General features: G+C 36.4%; 1 protein-coding gene across 32 annotated transcripts in view; it reads right to left on the reverse strand.

The window, feature by feature from the left end:
* LOC128696092 (collagen alpha chain CG42342) overlaps positions 1–12,099 on the reverse strand; it is a 672,233-nt gene that overhangs the window by 99,057 nt on the left and 561,077 nt on the right. For 16 of the 32 annotated variants that reach the window (XM_070094994.1, XM_070095004.1, XM_070094998.1 and 13 more), the window contains 5 exons: positions 9,767–9,835; positions 7,297–7,353; positions 6,416–6,604; positions 3,875–3,946; positions 3,013–3,057 (listed from right to left, as the gene is read on the reverse strand). In XM_070094994.1, coding sequence (XP_069951095.1) covers positions 3,013–3,057; positions 3,875–3,946; positions 6,416–6,604; positions 7,297–7,353; positions 9,767–9,835 — 432 coding nt within the window. The remainder of the gene's footprint in view (positions 1–3,012; positions 3,058–3,874; positions 3,947–6,415; positions 6,605–7,296; positions 7,354–9,766; positions 9,836–12,099) is intronic. The other 16 variants (XM_070095010.1, XM_070095007.1, XM_070095013.1 and 13 more) reach the window with 5 other exon arrangements.

Raw genomic sequence — 12,099 nt, forward strand, 5'->3', positions numbered from 1 at the left:
TCAATAACTGTGTGATAACTCCTGTGTTCAGGCACACAGGCATGCTGCCAAGGACCTCTTAATCAAGAAGGGTTTGGATTACATTAAAAAAATTGGAGGCATCAGTAGAGTTTTGAGTCTCATTCATGAAAAATTCATTTGAACTGTCAATCAGTTTAGAGACTCACTGAACACAAGTCATTGTGATTTCAGTATTTTACTCATTTCTTTGTCGTCGTCAGTGAAAGTTCCATCGCCTTTAAGCAAGGACCCAATATTAAATGTGACTTTTGCCCGGGATTTTGCATAGGACAAAATATTTTCGATTTCTTTTAATTTTGTTAATGACTTGTTTGCTCCCCCAGTCTTCCCTGGACTATATGATGCATTTAATTTGTGATCAATGTTTTCCAATTTTCTAACCAGTGTTTATTTTTATTCTTAAGATAGCCTGGAACCTTTGAGAAGTTCTGTAAATCTTTGTCTTCACCTGTAAATGGAGTCTCTCTCTCTCTCTCTCTCTCTCTCTCTCTCTCTCTCTGACTTACATCTTTTTCTTCTTTTTTTCTTAATGGTTGGGCATTGTATTTGAATAAGATAAAGTAAGCACTACAGGGTACACACCTGTTTTGGTCTTGAGCTATTTCCCAGCCCACTGACGGTCACTCATATATACCTCTTCATGATCCCTGAGGCCAGTGACATGTATTCTCATGAATTCAGGAACACAACTGCACTATCAGAACTTGCCACACAAACAATGCACAAGTGGTTGATTGGAATAAACATTCACACCTTGGAAGTGGCTTTCATTAGTACACAGAACACCACTGACCATCATAATACAGAGACAGTTTTGGCAACAGTGTGGTACAGGAATGGAACAAAATGGTATGGCCAGAAACTAGGCAGCACTGCAAGAGAGCTGACCAGTGTACATACTGCATAGCTTTACAAGATCCACGAGTTATCATACACCAATTTTCCCTCACATCAACAGTCTCTCACCTACTTCTACTTCCCGTTACAGGAATATGTACGTATGTGCGTGTGTGTGTTTGTTGTTGTATCCTTCACACAACTTGATCAAGCTCTAATAGAGCAAAATGTTGTCCCAAAAAAGCTTGTTCAAAATGTGTTTTTCTTCAAGAATGATGGTATTAAACCAAAGAAAAAATAGTGTGTTAGTCCAACAGATAACAGAATCTTACAAGACTATACCAATATTAACAAATTAAGTAAAGCTAACTAGATAAACTGTACACTTACATTAGTACATATTCATTACAATATGGGCTAAATATTTACATATATATACAATCTATTGTTCTCGGTAAGGCATTTGATTTAGTATGAAATAGCATAAAGATATTTACAGATTAGCAAGGTATGGGTTACATATACAGTCCCTGGTTTAATGTACAAACACAACATTTGTATACTGTCCAGGGTTTAAAACAAATACAGACAAGTATAATCCATATCAATCTTGCATTATTGCACTATGATACATAGCTGTTATACAGTAGTTACAAGTAATGTTAACAAGTAACAATGTTTACCAGTAATCACTACTGACTGTGTTCTACTGTTCTAAAAAAGCATGAAGAGATAAACAATCCCACTCAAATATGCACCTCTCAAAAATATTTTTAGAAGAATATTTGTTTAATTTAGAAACACATACTCAAAGCTCACTGTCAAATCATAGCAAATAATGACCATGTGACTAGTGAGAAATATTACCTGAAGTTAATCTATTTCATGAGTAAGATTTGGATAACACCAGGGTATCGTTACTGAAGAGATATTTCACATGCACTGCAAGTTTTTCAATCTAATACAAAGGCATGAGGAATAAGGCAGAGAAGTGCAGCCATTATATTTGTCAATAGTGCCCCTGTGACACTTGTATGACAAAACACAGGTATGCAAGACCATTGGCCAGGTAGTGTCCGTTAAGATATGACACAGCAACATGGTACTCATGTTAGCGATGTCTTGTACATGCATGGTAGGATCACTGCCTACAGCTGGCAGCTCAAATCTGGTACTAGATAGGCATAGATGTGAGACTGCTTGCTTTTCTGTTTACTCTACCCATTGTGCAATACAGCTGAAGATTGTATGGATGTATTTCCCTACACCAAACTGCTGAGTGTAACCCATGAGAGGGCCAGAGAAAGGCATACTGCAGCAGTTGAAAACATCATCATATATGAGTGGGAGCAACTAATGGAAGTAATTCACGGTCCATCTTATGAGCATGACCTACTTCCACTAGTGGGTCCTGCCCATTGTTATGTCTTCAACTGCTGCACCTCTCCTCTGAATGCAATATACAAGTCCTCATGCCTCTGCATTAGACTGAAAAATCCTGATGCACAGGTGAAACATCTCGTCCAGATACCGAGGTGTTGCAAATGTTTTATTCATCAACTTATTGGTACTGTATACCTTTGATGCAATGGTAAGGTACGGGACATAAAAATAATTTTCAAGAGTTTATACAGGCAGGTTGCTATTGCTTTTGTGGTTTATGGAACAAACAAAGAATACTTTTAAAACTACAAATATATATACACACACACACACACACACACACACACACACACACACACACACACACACACACAGAGTGGTACCCCAAGTTTCAAACTGCTCCCAACTAGACTGATTATGTAAGTGTATTATTGTAAGTGCTTTTGTAAGTGTATTTTTGGGGGTCTGAAACAGACTAATCTAGCTTACATTATTCCTTATGGGAACAAATTCATTCAGTAACGGCACTCAAACAGCCTTCTGGAAGGAAGAAAGTTCAAAACTTAGAGTACCACTGTATATAACTTTTGATAAATTATATTCTGACAGCGCAATCTTTCCCTCCACTGCAGACCTCTCAATAGTTACAATACAATACATATTATACAACTATTTTGTTAGACACATTGTAGGTAACACACTGACAGTTTACATTAATCCTGTACAAGATTAGTACGTACAGTACAAGCGTGCAAAATACGCTAAACTTACTGGCAGTCCTGGAGGTCCACTACTTCCGTTCCTGCCCTCCAGACCCTGAGCAAAGCAGGGAGTATTAAGTCACACCACGCAAACTGAATACTGCATTTTGATCTTTACCACTGCTCAAAAGACATTTATTTTCACAGTCTAACAGATGAGGATCAAACAAAACTTTAGATCTGATTCCACCTCCATATCAAAGGTAATATTCACACAGAGAGGAATACCTCATGAACACATGTAATGACTATGGCTAGTATAGAAAGGGGTATAGGCACATAATAGTCTAAAGATGCTTGAGGGTCAAAATGTTACTCCATGTTACACTATCTCACTTATAACTTTGGCAAAGCTCACCAAATGTATTTTCCCGGGTCTCTGAAAAAGGTACAGTAATTTTAAAGCTTTATTTTTTTGCTTGAATTTAAGTACAGAATTAGAGACTCATGCAGTGAGCAAGGTAACTGTTGTTGTTTGGTACTAGCAGTTCTGAAAGGTGATTAACAGAGTGCATTATAAGCTATGGGCAGCAATCAAGATTCACTTGAGAAATGGGAAGTTCTTCAATTCCTTAAACTAGAAACCCTTCACCAACATCCTGCCCCTTTTCCCTTGAAAGGACCAGGATTTAGATCTGATAGATATAGAAGACTACTTCTTGTGTGCAATGGATGTTACTGAGTTGTTTATGATGGTGTGCAATTAAGGCAATCTGTATGTTCCATTACCCAGTAGCTCTGCACACTAGATTTAAGCATTAATTCTTTCTTATGCATTACGTATAATGTATGATCTACACTCGAGCATCTTTTGGCTACAGTGCTAATATCCCTCCTAGGTATATCCAACAGCAAGAAGAACATTTGCTCACAGGTGAACCATGCGGTCCAATTGGTCCAGGTAAGCCGTCCATACCAGGAATTCCAGCCATTCCCCGAAAACCCTGGTCCGGGGATAGAACCATGGACATGGGAACACGAACACAACATAATCACAGAGGTAGGAAGGAATGACAGACAAGGTTAAATGAGGTAATGTAGATGGTATTCACACAGCAGAAATGACTTAAATAACTGAATATTATAAATTTTTGTTCTTTATTCACCAAGTGCACTATTCTAAGAGTGCTAATATGAATTATAGTAGAAACCCAATAATGCATATCCAATGACTGTTTTTCAATAAAACATTAATATATACCCAAGTCCAAAGTGCTTGGGAAAATTACCTGTCAAACATGCCTTACTCCCTTCCATACCTTACTCTCTCTTGTGCTCATCAATCAAGTGTAGATCTTTTCATCATCCCATCTCATTGTTGGATATTAACCATGTCACCCAAGAAGAATGCCAGTGGTGAAGGTTCCAAGAAGAATAAGCATAAAACTGACAGTAAAGTATTACATATAATATACTTAAAGGTGTTTAAGTATCAGCAATTTGTACAATTAAAGGCAAAGACATGAAGATAAGAGCTTGTGCAGCGAGTAATCTAGGTCAAGACTGACTGAAAAGAATGACAAAGAGGTCAATATAAAATAAATAAGAGATAAAACAGTTGCTGAATATGTGGACTGAGAAAAAGCAAATTAATAATAGAGTAAAATATTGAATACTGTATTTGTATTCTACCACTCTTCACCTGTCTAGACTTAAGTAGTCTATAAGTAGACTTAAGAAGTCTGTAAGTATTATGTTAAATCTGCCCGAAATGCCTCGGCATGATAGTGGCTTTCTTTGTACCAATCAAATTATGAAATGTAAACACACACTGCAGACTTAGCAAAGAAATAAAATTTTGTTTTATTTTATTTTATTTATTTGTGTTTACTTATTATAAGTGCCTCACTGAATGCCCTTATAATAAGAAAACCCTAGTGTACTATAAAATAATGTGGGAGTAGAAAGGAAAACCTTCATAAGAGTGTGTGTTTATCTACTGATTTAACCACTTTAAAGTACACAGTTGGCTACATAATATTGAGTTCAGTGGGGAAAATGTGTTCTGCTGATCACCCTGCAGTATGAAGTACCGAAGGGTAAAATTGAGCAGAGATGCATTACACAATATATGAGCACTCCAGTATTGACACTAGCACCATAGCCATTTGCATCAAACAAGAACTAGTCATCCACATCGACACAAACTAAAATTATCTACATTAGCACAAAAACCACAGCCACTGACATCAGTATACAACTCAATCATCCACCTCCATCCAGTAGAACCAGAAATTCTCTCCACACATTTCCAGATCAACAGGTAACATCAGCTATAGCGTAAGGCATGAAAAACTATTATTTTTGAAAAAAATTAAATTTTTTTTAAAAAGCTTGCTAGGCTTCTTTTTTGGAGGTGTCAGGAATAATTTTTTTTGTTCAAGTGTTATTCAGTCCACCTAATGATATGTCTGTTATAAGCTGAAGCTTTCAGAAACATAACTCGCATGTTAATTGGGCTTTTACTGTATATCTTGTTGAAAGTCAGTCTTTGCTTCTATTGTGCTTCTTGAGTGTACTACATATGAAGCCGTGCATTTGGCGAATTTCCAAAACAGTGGCGAGTAACAATAAAATCTTCTGATTCAACATATCTGCTAATGTCACTATAAGTAATTACAGTATATTACAATACTGTAAATATACTCTCCATACTGACATCACTAATAGGCCATCAAGAAAAGATGTATACAATATGTATGATGGCAAACAAATACAATAGCCAACTATCCACGGTCACTGCAGCTATGTGAATACCATTGTGATTACCTAAGCTCGGTGTGTGAGTTGGGTGTTAAAAAAGAACTCATTAAAATTGAATAAATGAATATTTGTTGTCAGGTAAGACAGTAAACCCAGTTGAAGCATCATGAAAGGCAGTAACAAAGCACTCTTGTAAAATGAAGCTTTAAAATACATGTGAGGAAGCTACAAATGGCATACAAAGCTGGGGTGGATTCAGGAACTATTGAGAAAGGCACAATTGGTAGTTCTCACTCGTAATAAGTATTCTCTGGGCTGATGAATTACTATTTTATTAAATAAATATTAAGTACTTCAAAGGGTTTGAGAATGTTCCCTGGTATAATAAAATCTAGTTAATGATGTTTATAAGAGGAGATAGGTATGCCAATTAATACTATTATTTTATATATAAAATCCTGGATTCACCCCATAATGTAAGGGGTAGCTTCTGGAACTAACAATTACACAGAACGAGCTACACTAAGTTTGACAATTATAGTGCATCGTACAATAAAAATAAAATCAATGATTGAGGTAAAATAAAACTTCCACAGGAAATACCAAATTAAGACCTATTTAATTACACAAAATTAAATGACTATACTGTAATGCCAAACAATAAATAAAGCCAAACCAACAAGCCAAAAAATTAATGATCCAGTACTCACTCTCTCCCCTTGTGGTCCTGGTGGGCCAGGTGGACCCTGGGGTCCTGGTGGTCCAACAGCACCAGGTGGGCCTGTCTCACCAGGGGGTCCAGGTTCCCCTGGGTACCCATCTCTGCCATCCATGCCAGGCAGTCCATCCTTGCCACTGAGCCCAGCAGGACCAGGAGGCCCTGGACTCCCTGGATCTCCCTGTAAGATGTGTAATTAGTATGCAAGCATATGGGTGATGTCTCAGTCTATGAAGATACTGTATGGTCACTTGTTTAACAAATTCTTTTGAGAACAAAATTTTATGAAGCAATGGTAGTTTCTTAATGAGATTTACAGTACTGTATACACACGAAGATTTTTTCTTCGTAGCACTATGTAATTATTTCCTGTGATATCTGATAACAGTACCTGTAATACAAAACATTTTTATTTAATTTTCAAGACTAATGAACTACAGGTAGACACTGCAGTGTATATACGTACAGTAAATTAATATTAATCCTAACAGTAATTTAAGCACCTTTGAATTAGTGCAATAGAAATTAAACAAGATTCACATTTTGAGAAACTTTTACACGATGTTAGTGCAAGCTCTTCACTCATTCTTGTAACCTATGTAAACCCCCCAAATTAATAAATATGAATACATGACTTAATATAGCACCTACATGCTGGATTACATTATACAGTAACAGCATGCATAAATATTTAACAAAATGGGAGTATGCAATTAAGAAATAAATACTTTAAGTGGATAGGCTAGAGAAGTCAGAAGAGAAACTGCCTCTAAACACTCATTATGAGACATAATATCTTCATACATACATCACATGAATTGCATGACCCCGTGCACGTCTTTTCACAAACGACAAAAAAAAAAAAAAACTTACTTTAATAGCTAATATTCTATCAGAGTCTATGTAATCCCAGGCTCCTCCTGGAGTTCCCTGCAACAAGGGTGTAAGACAGTCAAGATGGGACCAAAGGAAATGCAACACGGGCAGTATTGTATACTCAAGGACCAACCGCAACAGAGGAAAGTACTATACATACTGTTTTTTATATTACTCACTAAGGTACAATTTTTTTTATTTAGCCTCCTTGGTGAGTCATTAAACTCCATTCACTAAGTTAAATGTCACCAAAAAATTATTTAAAAAAAATTCTGTACAAAAACATTTATGTACGTATATTCATCTGCATTTTAAAAGGTTTTGGCTGGCTGTATGTGGTGTACAGCATAGCAATAAATCACCAAATTAATGACCTATAAAAAAAATATGATGAAGCTAGGTTAAAGTTTCAAGTTAAGCGTATTGCAAAAAATACGGCAAATTAACCCCCTCCCCCCAAAAAAAAGTTAACAAACCAGCTAAACATGTTAACTGGGAGGAAGATTAACAAGACATTTGTGAATATTTTGTGACTCATTCAAGGAGGTGGTGGTTGTGCAGTTTTTGTTATCAGATTTATGGCAGAGGGTCAACATGTAAGGCAGACAGGCAGACACAGACAACTGGATAGAGTTCTATAAGAAGTTCCAGGATTACTGAAGGGATACAAAGGATACAAAACAAAAATAAGCATTAATGTCTGCAAATAAAAAATGTTAGTAATTGACTGTTAAAACAAGTAAAAACTTTTGGAAGTTATACATTTAAATACTATTTAAAGTTAATTGTACAGGTACTCCTTGACTTATGATGGTTCAACTTTATGATGGTGCAAAGGCAATTACTTTGGAGATGAAACTTAAGATAATTACCCAGGATGAAGGTGGCAAGTTCATAACTTGTATTTATTTATTTAGTTTTCAGTACTGGTATTTATACCTTTGAAGAGTTTCGAAAGTTTCACTACTCTCGGTTCATTTATTTATTTGGTGACATTAATTTACTTATTATTTATATCACATTCACATGTGACTTACAATATTTTTGACTTGCAATGGATTCATCAGAACAAAACTGCAAAGTAAGTCAAGGAACATCTGTATATTAAACAAAGTACAGCCTCTCCTCACTTAACGATGGAGTTGCGTTCCTAACACCATGTCATTAAACAAATTCGTTGTTAAGTGAGAAGCATACTATAATGGTAGTGAGTTTGTGTCATCCATCTTTGATACTGTTTACCCTTAAACGGTCCAAACATATATATACACTATCGCGTAGCGCCCCAAACATATATATATGTTTCATTTGTCATTCATTCAACATTGGCACAATAGGCCTGAGTCGCCTAGACATGAGAGAATGAGTGTGCGCACTCAGTGTGTGCCATATGAAAAAAATTGGGGATGTTGGGTACCACAAGCTCTTTTTTTCCTATAAAAAAAAAAAAAAGATTTTTTTCTCTCAAAATATTCGGGGCGCTACACGAGAGAACGTATACATGTACATATATGTTTGGACTGTAAGGGTTAATGTCACCTCTGTACCATTCATAACATATCTGGTATATTTTTAAATGTTTATACAGTAGTATATTGTATATTGAAATAAACAGAATAGAAGAAATCAGTTCTAATATACATTATTTAGGTATGAATACTAGTCAGAGTGGCCGTCATAAGTCCGAGGCGTCGGTAAACAAGTACGTTGCTAAGTGAGGAGAGGCTGCATCTCGAAGAAGAAATGTTAGTGTATCACATATAAAAAAAAAAAAAAAATGTTAAAAACAAAATATACATACAGCAAAATAGTGAAGGTGGAAATGCTAAAAAAAAAAAATAATAATAATAATAATAATAATAATAATAATAATAATTCACTTCAATATTCCATCGCTAAACACATCTGTTCACATAAGCTTATTCTACATGGTTAGTGCAAAAAATTACAAAATGCATAGAGGCACACTGTGCTATTGAGAAAATACAGGTGGCAACACTCAACACATCACAGAGACGATATTTATAATTTATGCCAATGCCGTCACGTGTAAACTATCTACGTCTGTGATATTATGCTTGTGGCATTCAAAGTGAAAACTATCTTCTACAGAAATACGTCTGTAGTTTTTATATTTGACACCACAAGTAAACATTAAAGGTACACAATAGTAACCCACATCAATTATGCCAAATGCAATCACTTTCTTTTAGGGAAAGACCTGAATTATGTTTACAGTGAGGACATCATAGGCACACACAATCAATTTTTGGGAAAGGAAAGCAAAGTTAATTATGATATAACAAGGACACAAGTTACAGCAAACATATACTAAAGCTATGATACAGGCGAACATTGCAGTATGGACGGTGTCAAGAGATAAAAAGAAAGCTAGTAGCTACCAACACCAAGAAAGCTCAATATATAGAAGTTATGCCCCCACAGCTGTGTTGCAGTGTTGCCTCACCTTAATAGCGATGATTTCTGCATAACCTAAGGTGCCACCTTCCAAGCTTGTTATAGACCTTTTAATCCCCTGAAAGAAAATGTGAGCAGGGATCTGTTAAGCCTTGTGAGTGTGAAAATATGAGCCAATTCAAAATTGCGCACCCTGCCTTAAGCCGGTAAGATTCAGCCAGGGCATGTCTGAAAGGAAAGCATTACTTTTTTTCACTGCCATAATCAAGGGATCACTTGCCATACTACAGTTAGTACCAAGCAAGGCCCTGTCATACACTGTCCAGCAATGTTAAAGAACTGTTCATTAGAATTACTGCCAAAACACTTAAATAAAAAGTCATCAGTAAAATAATAGCAATCCAAAACAAAACAATGGGGGAATAATGAGATGACAAGATATATAATAAAAACCTGCTCATTCAACATGCACTGGTTGGTCAACAATTGGCTTCCTTCATATCATTCTTTCCTATTAAAAGGTACACGAGGGTATATACAGGAATAATCCAGAAGGAAAAACAGACCTAACATTAAAAATAGTTGAAACTGTTAAATATGCAGATGAGTGATGATTCCAAGATCCTACATCTCTGGGTGTCTTCCTCTTTAGCAATGAGTCATACATCTTGTAATTAATTAAATTGCTGTGGCAGTTTCAGTGTAAAACAAACACACGCATTCTGCAAATCGTCCATTCTGCTGGCGTATTAGTGTTCAGAAATGTGTTTGGTTTATCCATATATATTTGACTGCAATCATTGCAAGGGACTGCATATACCTATGCAGAGGATTGAACCTGTTAGTGTTCCTTACTCATGATGTCTTTGTAGTGGTGGTATCACCTAGATGCGATATCAATGAAAGATAAATAGTCCTCCCTACCAACTCCATTGCTAAACACATCAACATTTTCTCCAAGACCATAATCCAAGTAACTACCACTGCATCCACTATGATGCAGACATCACCTGTAAGGGACATTCTGCAGGGTATACACAAACTCTTTCAACGATTGCAACCAAATATATGAGCAAACCATCCAGAGACCTCCAAACACGTATTTCTGAACATCAATACGACAGCAGAATAGAAGACTTGGAGAACACCTGTATTTTACACCAAAGCTCCCACAACCATTTAATTAGTTGCAAAGATGCACGACTCACTGCCAAGAAGACACCCAAAGATGCATGACTCATTGCCAAGAAGACACCCAAAGCTGCAGTACTCATCACCAAGGAGAAGACACCCAAAAATGCAGAATCTTGGAATCATCATTCATTTGCATATCCATCAGTTGCAACCAGGACAACATCTTCTACAACATAGCTGAGCCATTGCCAGAAAACTTCATCGTTATCCCACATGGAAATAGGTCACTGTATGGAGGAACACTCCAGCAGGCCTACTGGCCCATGCTAGGCAGGTCTTCTTAATTCTTACCACTTCTCTGTCATATATTTGTGTCTTCTTTCAGCTAACATTATATCAAGCCCTGCCTTCTGGTGTCAGGGGAAGAATTCTCAAGCTGACAGAACCTGACTTACGGGGGATATGTACCAGCCAGGTGTGTCCAATACATAAGACTCAACAAGGTAACATCAGTTAGACAATCTTCAGCACAAGTCCAAGCATATACCAGAATCACATGAGTAGCGAATGAGTGGATCTGAGGGCTGGTGCAGTCTGACAGCCAAAGTTGATGACAGGCCCACCCTATTACTGAAGCCAGTTCATTAACATTCAACATCAGATTTTCTGTCCGTGGCTGGGAACGAGCAATGCTTGCAGCCTGATCAATGATCTCATTTCCTCAGACAGCATGAAAAGGGAATCACTGGAGAATAATGACCTAGCCCAATGTCAAAATGAAAAACAGTACGAGTCAAAGTGCGACCAAACCGATGCATGATGCATATACAGAAGGTATATGAGAAGAAAAAATGCATGACAACTCTGACAAACTGAACAAGAGTGAAGAAGATTGTAGATACAGTTTGATAAAATACCTACTAAAAGCCTCAGACAAAGAAGAACAAAGATGTCATCACTGACAAAAATGGAAAGTTTTCACTAAAAGGTGATATTAATGAAGTTGTGAAAAGCTTTGTATAATATGTATAATCAGCTCATGATCTTTAAAATAGCCTTCAGATACAGAGATGGGAAATGCTAAAAAAATATAAATTCACAAAGTATATTAATGCAAAATTTAAATGTGTAGTGGTAGAATGGTATCTGCACTTAAAAATTTTAAGATAGAAAAAGTACATATGTAGATAAGCTATAAATACAGTGGAACCTCTGTTTTTGTTTTTAATTCATTCCAGAGAGTATGAT

The sequence above is a fragment of the Cherax quadricarinatus genome, chromosome 48 (genome assembly GCF_038502225.1).
Source record: "Cherax quadricarinatus isolate ZL_2023a chromosome 48, ASM3850222v1, whole genome shotgun sequence".
Lineage (NCBI taxonomy): Eukaryota > Metazoa > Arthropoda > Malacostraca > Decapoda > Parastacidae > Cherax > Cherax quadricarinatus.